The 17,724-nt window shown below is 37.0% G+C and overlaps 1 protein-coding gene across 1 annotated transcript in view; it reads left to right on the forward strand.

Moving 5' to 3' along the window:
- Positions 1-13,615: 13,615 nt before the first annotated feature.
- The window catches only part of slc7a11 (solute carrier family 7 member 11), a 138,950-nt gene continuing 134,841 nt past the window's right edge, over positions 13,616-17,724 (forward strand). Inside the window, exon 1 of the mRNA XM_039751681.1 lies at positions 13,616-14,199. Within this exon, the coding sequence (XP_039607615.1) occupies positions 13,923-14,199 (277 nt within the window). The 5' untranslated portion in view covers positions 13,616-13,922. The remainder of the gene's footprint in view (positions 14,200-17,724) is intronic.

Raw genomic sequence — 17,724 nt, forward strand, 5'->3', positions numbered from 1 at the left:
TATGTTTTTTTTTTTTGGAGGGGCGTTCTTTGAAGGAAGAAATATATTATCAATAATGCAATTTTTACATTAAATTAGTATTATGAGAAAATAAAACACTGTAATAAAGGAACTCTGACCAGAATTTTCACTTCTATGATCTTTCAGATTTTTCAGATTTTTATATGCCTGAATTTAACTGGTTAGCATCTCTAACATCTTGCTGAAATATTTTTAATTTTGTTGTACTGTCTGTGGTTGCTTTTATTTGAGTTTAGATTTACTGCTTATGAATGGTTTTTTTCCTAATATTGTTTGTATGCCAACATGATTTAATAAAATGTATATTTCCTCTTAATTTTTTGGATTAAGAAGTAGATGGTAAGTTGAGTCTGTGAATGTTTTATTTATTAGGACAATTAGTGAGTTCAAAATTTGATTAGAGACATACTATACCAGGGGTCTCTGACTCTCTGGTCCATTGTGGCTGCAGGTTTTCATTCTAACCTTTTTCTTAATTAGTGGCCTGTTTCTGCTGCTGAGTAGCTTCTGTTATTTATATATATATATATATATATATATATATATATATATATATATATATATATATATATATATATATATATATATATATATATATATATATATATATATATATATATATATATGTATAAAGCAAGTAAAGCTAACAGTGCACAAAAAATAAAGTCATCTTAATGCAGTACAGGAGATGTTCCATTGTCCCATCATCTAAGCTTTAAAAGTTAAAAGAAAGTATGACTTATAGCTTTGTGTATCCATGCTTTTATTAATTTTAGCACCCATTTTTACTGGGTATTGGCAAATCTATCCTTGCTGGCATCTCAGATCTCAGAGTGGATAGTAAACTTTTAAATTACTAGTGACAGGCTGTACATTAGACCACCAGAGTACTCAGCCACAATAATGGACTCTAGAGTGCACTGCACTATTTTGTGGAATAACCATTGAGTAAACAGACAGCTCAGATACTGGGCAAAATTTGAATTGAGGCTTACATACGTGTAGATTTTAGTTTTTATTTTGTTCTTTTGCCAGTAATACCATATACTTTTATTTTTACCATTAGTAATCTTAAGAACATGTGTGTAGATTTATGTTTATACTTATACATTTTATTTTATTTCAACATATTGCATACTGCATTGTGTTTTTTGTAGAAAAATATTTTTTAAACAGTTTTTTCCTTTCATAGATTTGAACAGGGTTCTGATAAAAAATTTACCTTAATGTGCACAGTAGTGGTTAATCCTAATGTGGAATTTTTATGCTCACCTTTTATTTGTATGTTTTCTTTATCTAGCTTGCTCTCATACTCCAAAGATGCGTAAGATAGGTTGTTTGAAATCTCAGTTTCAATGAGTGTGAGTGTATTGAGAGTCAGGGAAAGTTCCAGTTCCAAGCGACCTTTTGTTAAAATATGCAGGTCAGCAAAATAAAAAAAAAGAAACTAGATCATAGGTATAAAGATAACAGAAAGTCTATATGGATACACTACATCAATGTGACTGTAGTGAGATCTGCAAAGACTCAAAAAAATTAAAGAGAAATATACCTATTCTTGTTTTATTTCTACACAGCACTATACATATGCTTGAGAAGTGATATGATGGAAAAACAAGAAAGTTTTTCATAAAACTTTCCAGCATATTGCAAAAAAAAGTTGTGCTTGCATGAACTTTACTTTTCATTCATAGAAATGCTCATTTACCAATTCCTTTAGTTACTGATCTCTTGTTAACATGTTTTGTATTTAGCGATTGTGTTTCATATGCTTTAACTTTTGTCCAATTCTCTATGTACTCGTTTTATAGATATATATATATAGAGAGAAATTTTTTAGCTTTATTGAGACCCCCCCCCAACAGTGCTGTACACCAGTGCTCTACCAATGTAAATGGTCATGAAAATAAAGAAAACACATTGAATGAGGAGGTGTGTCCAAACTTTTGGCCTGTACTGTATATATATATATATATATATAGTGTTTTGTGTGTGTGTGTGTACAGTGGTGTGAAAAACTATTTGCCCCCTTCCTGATTTCTTATTCTTTTGCATGTTTGTCACACAAAATGTTTCTGATCATCAAACACATTTAACCATTAGTCAAATATAACACAAGTAAACACAAAATGCAGTTTTTAAATGATGGTTTTTATTATATAGGGAGAAAAAAAATCCAAACCTACATGGCCCTGTGTGAAAAAGTAATTGCCCCCTTGTTCAAAAATAACCTAACTGTGGTGTATCACACCTGAGTTCAATTTCCATAGCCACCCCAAGGCCTGATTACTGCCACACCTGTTTCAATCAAGAAATCACTTAAATAGGAGCTGCCTGACACAGAGAATTTGATCAAAAGCACCTCAAAAGCTAGACATCATGCCAAGATCCAAAGAAATTCAGGAACAAATGAGAACAGAAGTAATTGAGATCTATCAGTCTGGTAAAGGTTATAAAGCCATTTCTAAAGCTTTGGGACTCCAGCGAACCACAGTGAGAGCCATTATCCACAAATGGCAAAAACATGGAACAGTGGTGAACCTTCCCAGGAGTGGCCGGCTGACCAAAATTACCCCAAGAGCGCAGAGACGACTCATCCGAGAGGTCACAAAAGATCCCAGGACAACATCTAAAGAACTGCAGGCCTCACTTGCCTCAATTAAGGCCAGTGTTCACGACTCCACCATAAGAAAGAGACTGGGCAAAAATGGCCTGCATGGCAGATTTCCAAGACGCAAACCACTGTTAAGCAAAAAGAACATTTGGGCTCGTCTCAATTTTGCTAAGAAACATCTCAATGATTGCCAAGACTTTTGGGAAAATACCTTGTGGACTGATGAGACAAAAGTTGAACTTTTTGGAAGGCAAATGTCCCGTTACATCTGGCATAAAAGGAACACAGCATTTCAGAAAAAGAACATCATACCAACAGTAAAATATGGTGGTGGTAGTGTGATGGTCTGGGGTTGTTTTGCTACTTCAGGACCTGGAAGGCTTGCTGTGATAGATGGAACCATGAATTCTACTGTCTACCAAAAAATCCTGAAGGAGAATGTCCGACCATCTGTTCGTCGACTCAAGCTGAAGCGATCTTGGTGCTGCAACAGGACAATGACCCAAAACACACCAACAAATCCACCTCTGAATGGCTGAAGAAAAACAAAATGAAGACTTTGGGTGGCCTAGTCAAAGTCCTGCCCTGAATCCAATTGAGATGCTAAGGCATGACCTTAAAAGGCGGTTCATGCTAGAAAACCCTCAAATAAAGCTGAATTACAACAATTCTGCAAAGATGAGTGGGCCAAAATTCCTCCAGAGCGCTGTAAAAGACTCATTGCAAGTTATCGCAAACGCTTGATTGCAGTTATTGCTGCTAAGGGTGACCCAACCAGTTATTAGGTTCAGGGGGCAATTACTTTTTCACACAGGGCCATGTAGGTTTGTATTTTTTTTCTCCCTAAATAATAAAAACCATCATTTAAAGACTGCATTTTGTGTTTACTTGTGTTATATTTGACTAATGGTTAAATGTGTTTGATGATCAGAAACATTTTGTGTGACAAACATGCAAAAGAATAAGAAATCAGGAAGGAGGCAAATAGTTTTTCACACCACTGTATATATATATATATATATATATATATATATATATTTATATATATATATATAACTGTTCTGTCTTTTTCTCCCACAGTTCCGAGAAGATGCTGGAGTTATAGAAGTCAATCGACCATGGAAAGAGGCATCATTTCTTGGACCCAAAACTATGAGGATGGAGCTCCCTATTACTCACCTGGGGCCTCATGTATAACGCTGTGCGTAGAACTCGCACTATAACATGGCGTAAGCACAAAAGCCGAAATGTGCTTACGCACAGAAAAATCCAGATGCAGGAATCTGTGAGTACTCCAACTTCCACGTTCTTCCGCTATATAAATCCTGATCAGCGTGAAAACTAACGCTCGTGCATGTGCTTTATGTAACGCCCCAACTCCTCCCAGAATTACGCCTCTTTGAATATGCAAATCAATATAAATCATCCTTAAGCTCAGCCTTCTGTGAAAAGACAATGGGAAAAGCACAGGGGAAAATATAACGATTTCAGCGAATATCAAGTGGAGGCAAAGAAAAAATATACTATTTGTTTAATTAAACCGTGGTATAATCAACAAAAGGAAGTTGATCGAGTGCCATAGCGTGTTGGAGAAACTTGAAAGCTCAGTATCAGTCGCCGTGAAAAGGCAAGTCGTAGCCTACCGTCTGAGTGTCATATGAAAGCTTTTTAGGGTACAGAGAAAAAAAGGCACAGTGGGGAAAAAAAGCACGAAATGTCAACTTCAATCTCGAAATTTTCACTTTAATCACGTAGTTTATTTTGTCATTAAAGTAGAACATCATAAACGTCATCTTAAAATCATTTACTTAACCAGTTTCTCAAATCACATCGTAATTAAAGTAGCACGTTAAATGCTTTGTTTTGTATTTGATCTTCTATGTGATCTATGTGTGTGAATCACTACTTGCTTCTTAAACCGGCTCTCTTCCTCCGACTGTACACAGAATCCATTACATTCGTGATATTACAGCTCTCTGAATAACTAAAATACTGAGATGTATACGTGATATCATTAAGAGTTAAAGCACGTTATTAAACATGGGTTTTACAGCGCAGCGATTGTGCACGACCATCGATGAAATTATTTATTGCAGCAGTAATCAGGGGCGGCTCTAGGTTTGTGGTGGCACTGGGCAGAAAAAGAATCGGTGGCTCCTTTGCCGCCAATGTCAGTGAGGTAGCTTATGCACAGCGGATGGCCACGTCCGTTGCAGACACTAGCCGCCTCGTGCTCCTGACACAAGCATTTAACTTTTGTCGAAATTTGCCGCTGCATTTTTAGCTGTGTCGTTATTTTCTCTTTCTGTTTTATATTCAATATGTATTGGCGTGGCCCATGCAGTTCTTGCTTTTCTTTCTCCAAGTAACCGATTGCCACACAATCAGCTCTGTAATAGATGTTAAGCCATCTGTAAACTTAGAGCACTGATTCTTTAAAAAGTTTAAGGAACATTGAAATATTTTTGTAGTACATGTTTAATTATTCTATCCTTCACGCCAGTCCCAGTGAAGAATATAGATTATTTAAATAAAGTTAAAGTTTTACCTGTATAATATAATAAACATATTTTGCTGCATTTCATCTTAAAAATGATATTGTCATCATATGTAAATACGCACTTTATAAAGTGGCTCAGGTTGTGCGATATTATAACTGTAGTACAAGTTTACAGTGAGGTAATTGTACTTATAAGTACAAACAGTTCTACAAGGAGCAGTGATTGAGTGATTATAGTTCTTGGGATGAAACTGTTTCTGAACCGCGAGGTCCGTACAGGAAAGGCTTTAAAACGTTTTGCCGTGGCTGAGGTAGCGTGTGCCTGATGCTGTATACCGATAATTCTATTTCCAAACAACTGCTGCTGTGATTCACACTCAGATACAGTGAAATAAATACTCCGAGTGCTGCAGTGAGAGTAATATGGAAAAATATGATCCGCTGTGCCAACTCCTAACGGGAGGAGCTGAAAGAAGAAGAAGAAAAATAAGAAGAGGAAGGTGCAGTGAGATTACAATACAATACAATACAGTTTATTTTTGTATAGCCCAAAATCACACAGGAAGTGCCGCAATGGGCTTTAACAGGCCCTGCCTTTTGACAGCCCCCCAGCCTTGACTCTCTGAGAAGACAAGGAAAACTCCCAATAAAACCTTGTAGGGAAAATGGAAGAAACCTCGGGAAAGGCAGTTCAAAGAGAGACCCCTTTCCAGGTAGGTTGGGCGTGCAGTAGGTGTCAAAAGTAGGGGGTCAATACAATACAATATACACAACAGAACAATTCCTTAAGACAGCATAATAAAAATTTTAGAATTACGGTTTAACAGTTTGGCCATGCCACGGCTGAAACATTACTCCGATGAAAGGACCCCTCTTTCCCATGATTCCTGTGATCCTCCATCAGGGATGACTTTACCATAGGCAGGCAAACAACTTGGCAGGTGGGCCGTGGCACCAATGGCCACATTTGGGTACCGAGAAAAGAAACAGAATAGGTGAGGGTTAGTATTCAAATATAATTATCATGTTACTTATGTTATAGTGCTAATGACTAACAACAGAGATGCAGTATGTACAGTTAATCAGCAGCTCTAGTCAGGATATGCTAAACTGAAGTAGTGAGTCTTCAGCCGGGATTTAAAGGCTGAGACCGAGGGGGCATCTCTTATGGAAGCAGGAAGACCATTCCACAGTTTAGGGGCCCTGTAACTAAAAGCTCGACCTCCCACTGTTATTTTATTAATCCTTGGAATCCTAAGCAGACCGGCATCTTGAGATCTTAATGTGCGCTCAGGTTTGTAAGTCATGATAAGTTCAGACAAGTAAGCGGACCTTGGCCATTTAATGCTTTATATGTTAAAAGGAGGATTTTGAAATCTGCCCTAAATTTAACTGGGAGCCAGTGTAAAGATTTAAGAACTGGGGTTATGTGTTCATATTTTCTTGTTCTTGTAATAATTCTTGCAGCGGCATTTTGGATTAACTGGAGGCTGTATAGAGAACAGTTTGAACAGCCAGTGAACACCGCATTGCAGTAGTCAATCCTACTAGAGATAAATGCATGAATTAATTTCTCACAATCCTGTTTATTTAGAAAGCCCTTAATTTCCTAATATTTTTAAGATTGAAAAACAGGTTTTGGACGACTTTGTAATATGCGCTTTAAATGACATGCTAGAGTCAAAGATAACTCCTAGATTGCGGGCTGATTCAGTAAAATTAATTGGGATTCCAACTGAGTTAAATGACGACAAAATATTGCTGTGATCAGCGTCATTCCCTCCAACAATTAACATCTCTGTTTTATCTGTATTTAAAGACAAGTAGTTCTCATTCATCCATTCCTTTAATTCACTAACACAACTAATTAAAGACAACATCGGAGAAACTTCATTTGATTTAAATGAAAGGTATAACTGGGTGTCATCTGCATACGAGTGAAAATTAACATTATGTTTCCTAATGAGAGATCCCAGTGGAAGCATGTAAAGTGAAAACAGTAAAGGTCCCAGTACTGAGCCCTGCGGACACCATATTCAACTTCTGTGTATAATGATGGAGTACTGTCAGCACATTTCTGTACATACTGGAATCGATTTGATAAATAAGAACTGAACCAAGCGAGCACGGGCCTGTAAGCCCAACATCTTTTCTAGCCTGTGCAGTAAAATAGAATGGTCAATGGTGTCAAACGCTGCACTTAAGTCCAACAACATAATTACAGTGGAATTTCCTTCATCAGAGGATATCAGAATGTCATTTACAACCCGTGTTAGTGCCGTTTCTGTACTATGACCAGTGCGAAAGCCAGACTGGAATTTCTCAAATAAATTGTAATGCGTAAGGTGTGACTGAAGCTGACTGGCGACTACTTTCTCTAGTATTTTAGAGAGAAATGGTAAATTTGAAATAGGCCTATAGTTATTTAGTATGTGTGGGTCTAGGTCTGACTTTTTAAGTAAAGGTTTAATGACTGACACTTTTAGTGCATCAGGTACTGTGCCATGCAATAATGAACTATTGATAATGTTTAGAATAGGTGCTACAAGAACATCCATTGCACTTTTTACTAGTTTTGTTGGCACTGGATCTAGGGAACAAGTAGTGGGCTTCATTTTAAATTAAAGTTAAGACTTCCTGCTCAGTTACAGGATTAAAATTATTAAAGTGCTGAATGCAATGTGAGACAGGGTCTGCTAAGCTAGTATTTGGTTTGTACTGTGATGCTGAGATCTGGGATCTTATATTTTTAATTTTCTCATTGAAGAAGTTCATAAAGTCTGTACTGCTAATATCTGTTGGTATTTTGCACTGTTGATCTGAATTCCCATTTGTTAATTTAGCCACTGCTCTAAAAAGTACCCTAGGATTTTTATTATTGCTATCTATTAATGTAGAATAGTATTCTGAGCGAGCTTTAAAGAGGGCCTTTTTATATTTATTAACACTCTCTGTCCATGCAATTTGAAAGACATGTAGCTTTGTTGTTCTCCATCTGCGCTCCAGTTTTCGACACTCTAATTTAAGAGCTCGAGTGTTTTCATTAAACCAGGGAGAGTTTCTATGTGCTTTGATCACTTTTGTTTTTAGGGGAGCCACTGTGTCCAGAGCATCTCTCAAGGTCACATTATAATGTGATGTTAGCTGATCTAAATTGTTTTCCACGTTTACATTTGATGTTAACTGATCTAAATGGTTTTCCACAATTACACTCGACTTACTCAAGGTATCTATAAATTTTGAAGCAGAATTACAATCTAGATGTCGCACTGTCTTTGTTTTAATCTGCGAGTGCGCTGGCATGGGCAGAACTAAATCAAACGTAATTAAGAAGTGATCGGAAATAACTACATTTAATGGAGTAATATTTAAATTTTGAATTTCAACTTTGTAAGTTATAATTAAATCTAATGTATGGTTATGATTATGAGTTGGACCTTTGACAATCTGACAAAATCCTACTGAATTTAACAAATAAGTAAAACATTTGCTAAAAGTGTCAGTTTCCACATCGATGTGTACATTAAAATCCCCCATCAGAACTACGTGATCATAATTTATTGCCAAATCAGACAGAAGGTTGCTAAATTCAGTCAGATTAACAACGCTAAAGCAGTTATGGTATTTGGAATACTATGGCTATTCCCTGGACCATTATATTGTTACAAGTTAATTACAATCAGATACGTTACACTAATAAACAATATGCGGTTAGTTTCAGTGTATTTATAAAGCCGCGTCAGGAAAATAATGAGTAACCACACAGGAACAGTAGCATTGCTTTGACACTGGTGCCGCCAGTCTGCAAAACCGAGCGGAGAACTTGCGTACGACAAGGCATGAGGTACCGTGGAAAAGTGCATGGCTTTACGCCAAGTGCAGGTTTTATACATTGTGATTTGAACGTGGAAAAGTTCTTACGCAACATTTCTGTGCGTACGCACCGTTTATACATGAGGCCCCTGCTCTTAAGAGCCACATTAAGGAGATTGCCTTAAAAGGTGTTAACTGGAAACAGTTTTTGTTTTTCATATTTATGCAGAGCCATCGTCAGTAAGTTATTTTCCAACCTACTTAGTCATGCACAGGGTTGTGGGGGAGCTGTGGGAGGAAACTAGTGCGCCCAGAGTAAACCCACACAAACATGGGGGGAACATGCAAACTTCGAGCAGGGAAGACCCAGGACATGAACCTTGGTCTCCTTAATGCAAGGCTGCAGCGCTACCACTGTGCCACCCTGTGAAATTGCACACCAGTTTATTTGAGCACACAAATGAAATGGGGTTGCCCACTTCCTGGAATGTTGTGTCATTACTTGGGCGATTACTATATATATGTTGTAATGGACAGCAAGCAGAGGATGGCATCCCAACCAGAATAGTTCATCATTTATTACCTGGTTGGGAAGCAATCGTACTAAATGACCAAGAAGAAAAGCCAGTTGTTTCCTGCCTTTGCCAGGAAGTTGGAAGGAGGTGGTAAACTCTGAGTAAATATGGTGGCACCCTGGCAGGGATGGACCAAAGAGGGCAATGTATTGGAGGGACAGGAAGAGAAAATCTATTCAGACCAGTGTCTCCCCCCATACGCTAGAGGGGACCATTGCTGGGCTAGGACTCCCACATTGACAAGGCATGCTTGGATCTGTAGTTCCTTTGGGCAGCCATATTGGGATCAATGGGGGCTACTGGGATTAGTAATCACTACTTTGTGGGGTTTCCGTTTGACCCAGAACTGCTTTCAACTGACTGTGGCCGGGGTACTCCCGGGTCTAAGATTTGGACTCACGTGTGTAGGACGGAAAAAGTTCACCTGGGAGGTGTGTAGGAGAAGAAATAAATAAAGAGAGAAAAAATGATATTGTCCTTGTGCCAGTATTAGAAAGAAGCCTTTGTATTTGTTTAATAAACTTTGCATTTGAACCTGGGACTTGTGTCTGTGTGGTTGCTTCTGGGGTTTGGGCATTCTGCAAAGCGCCTTACTTGTCACAGTGTATATGTCCATGTATTGATCCATTGTCAGCATCTGGTTAGTACATTGCATAACTGTGGGGAGCTACTGCCTATCCTGAGAGTTTTTGGCACACCAGCAAGTGGCAGGTTACATTCCAACACTTCCATATGCAGGTCTTACTTAGAGTCACTATTCTATGCATTTCCTGTGATTTTCTAACAGTCCATTTTGGAGTAATATTGGTATTTGTAATGTGTAAATAAAAGTTATTTTACAAAAAAAAAAAAAAAAAACAGATAAAGCATAATTGCTGTATTCGTATTTTTACTGATTTTTTGCTGACTTATTTACTCAGCTGGATGACCTCTAACTTACTCTAAAACCGTCTTAGTTTTCCAGTATTTTTAAGCTGCCCAAACAGGCGTTAGATAGGGTTGTGTTTTAACATAAAATAAGGCTAACTGTACAGGAGTGTTTTTTTTTTCCCCAAGGCTTTTTCTGCAAAGTGTCAGGGACTGGAAGCATAACTTTACAGAAGGAAGCAGGTGTTAAGGGCTACATCAGATAAACAGATGTGTTTTTTTAAATAAAATGAAGCTGTGAATTTTAAAAAGTCTTGCTTATTATAGCACTGGAGTAGTGACATGTTTCATGTTGGTGGAATATGCAAGTAAGAATTTCTCTGTACTGGGTACTCATGAGAACTGCTACTAATACTGCTACATTTCTTAGAGGAATGTGCATTGAAACTGGCAGAACATTCAAAGGCCATGCAAATAGTGAGCAAGTCAGGATTTGAAACCAGCCTGTCAAGTAAGAGAGTTGCACCTCGCCCCACAAGAACCACTGGAGGTAAATATGTTTGTTAAATATTTTTTCATAATTATTAGATAAATTCACAATAATTAAATATTCATCAGACTATTGATTTTACTGAAACTTCTTAGGTTTGTAATATGATTTTATTTCCTTGTTGAAATGTACTTTGCCCTAATCCCTGGATCCAAATATATATTTTGTCCATTTATCATATTATTACTCCTTTATCTTCTTGGTAGATTATTTCATTTAATATTTTAAAATAGCGGCATTTTACCTTACATCTTTTTAAGGAAAATGATGTAAAAGTTATATGTACCTGACGTTTGATGTTTAACACACTAAACTACATTTTATAGTTTTATTTTAATAGAATAGAAAGAAGTTTCAATGAGAAGGCACTGTTTACTTATCAATTTAAGAATATACCATATCAACATTAGATGAAGTCTATAGATGAGCAATGTTTAGGACTTATGAAGACTGATGGGTATGATTTAGGAAGAAAGACTGAAGGAAAGGAAACAGCTCACAATGAAATGAAGGGGGTGATAGGCAGGAATTAAATCTGCCTACCTATGCACAGATTAAGTTTTGCTTGTTTAAGTCGATGGGGAGCAAAGCCTACCCCAGTGCAAAGCTGGAATAATCCTAATGCTTAAAATCATGAAAAAACTAGGAAATGTTCATACTGAGGTTACTATAAACAAGGAGATGTGCCCAGCTGGAAGACTTAAAAGCTACCTTTTTGGAAATATATCTGTGAAGAGTAACACAGGGTAAGCGGATATTATTAAAAAACATTGTCATATTTGTGTAATAGCATTATTATTATTTTTTACTTGGCCTTTAGGACTAGTTTTTACATAGCATTATTTACGTTTAAAGAAAAAAATTGTAATAGGCTTTGTCAGGAATGTTTGTTGCCACCAGCAAAAAATACACGTGAAGCCAAATAGCTTTGCTATTACTGTCTTGATTTATGCATATTGTGACTTGCAGTACAAGAAGTTATAGAATGTGTATTTTTTTCCTTGTACTACGTATGGAAAATACATTCCTTTCAACCAGATGGTTTAATTAAGTTCTAACATAGTTAAAATGTAAGAAAAGCTCTTATAATCCTGTTATGAAAATAAAGGTACACCTACTGTGCAGACAGTTTATCAAACGCTGAGAGATACAGCACATCCTAACTTTGATTAACCCATACATGACAACATTTAGAAAACACTAAAGCAAGTTTAAGAAAATAAACATCACGCCTCCTGAAAAACTGGAAATGTAAAGTGTGACTCATAAATCTACCGTGTCATAATGTGTAAATGCTTTTAATAATTCATGTCATAAGACAGCAGAGTTTGAGATCTCCTACAAAGAAAAGAATTAACTTATAAAACAGTCACGTCTGAGAATATCTGTAAAAGAAAGAAAGAAAGAAAAAAGAAATCACACACTTTCACTAAATGATATCACATGGTGTTGGTTGGTTTCTGTGGTGTTGACATGGTGGCACAGTGTTTAGCATGGCTACCTCGCAGCTCCAGAATGATGAGCATCAGTCCTTATCAGGACAGTGCCTGCTTGAAATTTGCACATTGTCTACATGAGGTTTCCTCTGGCTACTTCCTCCCATATGCCCTTAAATATTTAGGCTGGGACAATTGTGGGTCTAAATTGTCCTCACATTTGTGTGTGTGTGTCCTGTGGTGTCTTGGTCAAGTGTCCATACTTGTTACACACATTGCACCCAGTACTTCTGGGATAGACCCTAGTCCCCACAAACCTAAACTGAGATTATTATTGAGATTATATATATAAATGTGTAAGCACTTTCTCTTTGTATCTGCATAGGGTTTTCTCTGGACAATCCAGTTTTCCTCCCACATTCTAAAATAATGCATGTCAGGTTGATTGATCACTCCGAGTTGGTGTGGTATAAATAAGTTTGCTTTGTGATGAACTGGCATCCCTTCCTGAGATTGTTTTCTCCTTCATGTTAGGTTAAAGACAAGTTCTCTGCGGCCCTCAGCTAGGCAGGTGTGTTAGAAAATGGGTGAACTGGTACAGAATATGGAGGGATGGATAGAGTTAAAAAATTTCCATAAGAATCCTTGTACTACTTTGAGGGTAATTTCTTTTATATAAGGCAACAGTGTGATACTGGATGTGTCCAAAGGAATCAGATATCCTCTTCTTTCCTATACTTGGAAATAATAAATATAAGAATGCATCCCCTACAGCATATCCTCAGATTATTCAAAATTAAACAAATTGTAAAAGTATCTTTTAAATTCGTATATCACACTCAAAAATGTACACCTCCAAGAAATTAGTATAATTTAACTAAACTATATTCGCAACAAAAAATTTGAATGGGGTTTTTATTTAACCTGAAGGTGTGACTTGCACAGAAAGCAAACTTTAAAGTTGTTTATACATGCTGAGTAATAAGTGCTTAACTTTAATCTTGTTTACACAAGTTGGAACCTTTCCTATGACCTTGGTTATATGTGTTTTTACTTAGTGACTTGGCAAAATTTTTCATGAATAGTTTATGGTAGTGTCTTCTTTCTTAAACACGGTTTTCTTTTTTTTTTACCTCAAGCAAAAAAAAAAAAAACTCAAGTTCCTGTTGGCAAGCTGTCATTTTCTCATTATAAGGATCACATTACTTGTTTGTAGTGATTTTACTGTAATTTGCTGACTAATGCTGAAGTTTTCTAGTGGCTGATGCAAACCTGGATTTTTACCTCATCATTAGTAGCAGTAGCTCCACGCAGCAGAAGCAGTAATTCTGGGTGTTACAAGAGGGGCTGGATCATAATGACAAGGCAGTTGGCAGGGAGTGAAAAGCAGGTATCTAAAAGAGAGTGGGTTCATCCAACAGTAAAGTACAGAGACAGCTGCCTGCTGTGGGGCTACAAGAAAAGCTTGAGATTTAGCTGCCAGCCCTCACTCTGCCCTGTTTGAACAGCCACAGTTTGATGTAATCTGAAGGCAAAGAACTTTGCTATGGGCCGTAAACCTGTTAATCCCAGCATCTCCAATGGAGGTTATGCTAAAAGGGATTCTTCTGGACAGTTTGACATTTCGGACTGCAACAACACAACAGTTAGTGATAAAGTGGAGCTGAAAAAGAAAGTAACTTTGCTCAGAGGAATCTCACTTATAACTGGAACAATTATTGGAGCTGGCATCTTTATTTCACCAAAAGGTATCCTCAAGAATAGTGGAAGTGTGGGGATGTCACTCATAATCTGGACTGCCTGCGGAGTGCTGTCACTTTTTGGTAAGGTTTTTAAAAATATTTATTATTTTTTTCATTTGGGTCACTAATTGAGTTTTTTTTTCATTCAAATGGAAATTAAATCACATTAATTAATTGTATTACACATATTAAATGATACATATGCTCACTATAAACTTTTAAAAAGATGTTAAAAATAAATTATAATAAAGTTTAGCTTGGGAACTACTGTAGAATGCACATAAAGCTGATCTTGATTGGACTCGTGAACTACTGGTTAATAAGTTTAAGTGCCATTCTATTAAGACAATGAGAAGATCAGCTTTCTGATTTTTTACCTTAATCATATTATCATATATGTTTTAATCTCAAAAATAATGTACAAATGCAGTACTTCCTCAGATATTAATACCTCAATTTACCTTAGGAGTGTATTATGTTAAAATGCAATCAGCTGTTTTGACTAAGTCCCTGTTAGAAATGCTGCTAAAAAAATAAATTGCAGTTATAGTATATTTGTGTTTAGCATGGCACTCACTACAAGTCATAGGTTAGAAATTTACCATTCATTTTAGAAGAAACAAGCATTATCAACAACATAGAATAGCTAACATCTGCCTTATGTATTCCTTTAGTATTTGAATTCAATGTTTTCCACTAAACTAAAATATTCCTCAGAAAATGCTTTATTTTTTAAACTTTTAAGTATAATTTGAATGTTTTAATTATTCTGTATTTTTTTGAAATTAGTGCAACAGTGCCTTAGTTTCATATCATAGTGTGTACTCACATAATGCATAAATTTAATAAAAAAGAAAATAATGTTACCTAATTTACATTCCTGTTTCATGAAAAATGTATTGAATTTACAGATTTGTTTTCTTCTTACATACAGTATGGGGAATAATCTTGTGCAGAATTTCCAATGCTAATAAAATATTCAGTTCAATGATAGTTAACAAATGAGACCTTCAACACAATTTCAAATGTTTAATCTGGTTTGCTTCTTTATTTTGTTTTCTTTCAAATTCATTATCAGTTCACAGTGAACTTTTTATAGCCAAATGTAGAATACTTTCACTGCTATCACAGTGTTAACTTAATATCCCATAATGTTTAAGTCATAGTTGCTAGTAACCTGATTTTTACAAAGCTGAGATTAGCAGGATGCATTTTAGGATGAGTTGACTAAGCATTCTATTTCATCTTAGACATATAGCTCTTCCAAAGCCATGTTTGGATTTCACTGCAGCTACAGATGTCTGTATTGTGTCTAGACTCAGATATTTTGAACTTCCCACAACTGGTGCAATAACCACGTGCACAAAACATATGTACTGTAAAATGTACTACTTGTTATCTCATCTTTACATTTGTTGAATTAGTTCATTCCACTGTAGGGTTATGAGAAGACAGGCCCTATCCTGGCAGCACTGGATCACCAATCCACAATGGGATCCCAGTTTTTTACAGGACACAGTTGTGTACACAAAAACATGCCCATACTGGTCAGGTTAGAGCATCCAAACCACTTAACATGCGTACCTGAGGTTATGAAACTGGCTTATGTAGCAAAAACAAACAAGTAATAAAACATGTAAATGACATGAGAGATGATACAAATTCTACACAGAAGATGAGGTGCATTCAACTGTAATGATATAGAATGACATTGTACACAGCATTTGTTACTGCCTTGCATAAAGTCGGTTGAAAAAAAATGGATGGGTGAGTGGATGGAGAAATTTCTTTATTATATAACTGCAATATCCATCCGTGTGAGTGTTTGTGCAGATGATATCCTTGTTAATCCACACTATGTGATTATCTGTCATTGATCACATTGTCCATTTTGGTAACACTACCTCCCTGTAACCTTTACTGTGGTCATAGTTATCTACTGAGTTTGGACTTGTTCTTGCAGACAGTCGTCTCTTAAATTTCACCAAGTATATGATTTCAGGCAGCTCCCCTAAAGTAAGGTACATAAGGCCATAAATTCCCCTAAACAATTAAAATATGTAATATACCCCCAGCCCACTTGAGGTCTTTATGAATGGAAGACAAAGTTTTACATAAAGGGATCCCTTATTACCACTTTTCTGTCACTTCTGTCTTTGATTAACCTTAGACAGCTGGGAAGATGATTTGTTTATTATAACATATGGGTGCTATCAAAACCAGCAGCGGGTAATTCAAATATAAAAAAGCACTAAAACCAATAATAATAATAAGTTGTCTATTGGTGCAGTAGTTGGTGGAGATTAGTTTATTTTTTGAACATGCAGTTGATGGCCGGGGCCCATGCCCGGCTGGGTCGCCCCTTCAATACTTGGTCCGGGGGAACAGCTATGAGCAACACACTACTTCCCCCAGAACGCTTGGTGGCAGCCCCCCTGGGTTGCATCGGAGCCACAGACATGGGACTTCAGAGCTCAGCCCTGTTGGGCTCCATGGCCACTGCTAGGGGGAGCTGCACAGCTTCCTGAGCCCATCTGGGCAGCAATACAGCCACATCCGGAAGTGCAGCCAGGTGCAGGTTATCAAACACCTGCAGCACTTCTGGGTGGGCTATAAACGGAGCCAGCAGCCTCCACTCTGGGAGCTAGAGTGGGGAGGAGGAGGACAACACTTGCCGGGAGGAGTCCTGGTGAAGACCAGGGTGTGTTTGCTTTTTGCTTTGATGTTTTTGTTTGGTACTTTATGGGACTGTGGTGTGGCTGAGTGACACGGGGAAGACGTGGCCTTCAGCTGAAGAAAAATAACGATCTGTTTTATTTTTACACGTGCCTCAAGGTGTCAGTCTGTGTCAGGTCGGCCCTCATATAGCGCCTTTGTTACACAGTTTAATGCAACACAACACAACATACAAGACTATCTATCACCCTAGGTTTTTGTCAGGATCCTATTACTGCTATAACATCATATGCGAGGGCAGTTAAATATAACTCCATAGCATTTATTTTACTTTGAATTCTTCTGGTAGTACTAGGGTGTTGCCTGAAGAAGGGGCCTGAGTTGCCTCAAAAGCTTGCATATTGTAATCTTTTTAGTTAGACAATAAAAGGTGTCATTTTGCTTGGCTTTTCTCTAAATTCTTCTGGTATTAAGACTAGCAATCATTAGTGCATTACTAAATATATTTAAGCGTATTTCTTTTAGGGTAGAAATTTTATAGTTAACTTTTATATTTTTATTAGTATTTCAGTTTCTTAATCTTAAATAAACCGCCTGTCTCCGCTCTCAAGTCCTTTAACAACCAACTCATATACATTCCTAAAACATCAGTGCTTCTCTGGTTCAAATGTAACTCATCATATCAACACATAGGTTGCCGTTTAGCTTTTCAAGGTTTTGTAACAATTTGACATCTCTAACTGTTGACATTCCAGGACATTGTGTACCTTATGATTAACCCTGACCCTCCTAGATGTCTGGACTAATGTCTCCTCCCATGCTACCCTAGGGGTGTTCACTGTTTAATCAGATAATTCTCTATTGCAAATCATGCTCACTAATTACTCCCGAATAAGACTGGTAGGGCATTTTAATTTTTTTGAGTGAAAC

Source organism: Polypterus senegalus, chromosome 4, assembly GCF_016835505.1.
Source record: "Polypterus senegalus isolate Bchr_013 chromosome 4, ASM1683550v1, whole genome shotgun sequence".
Lineage (NCBI taxonomy): Eukaryota > Metazoa > Chordata > Cladistia > Polypteriformes > Polypteridae > Polypterus > Polypterus senegalus.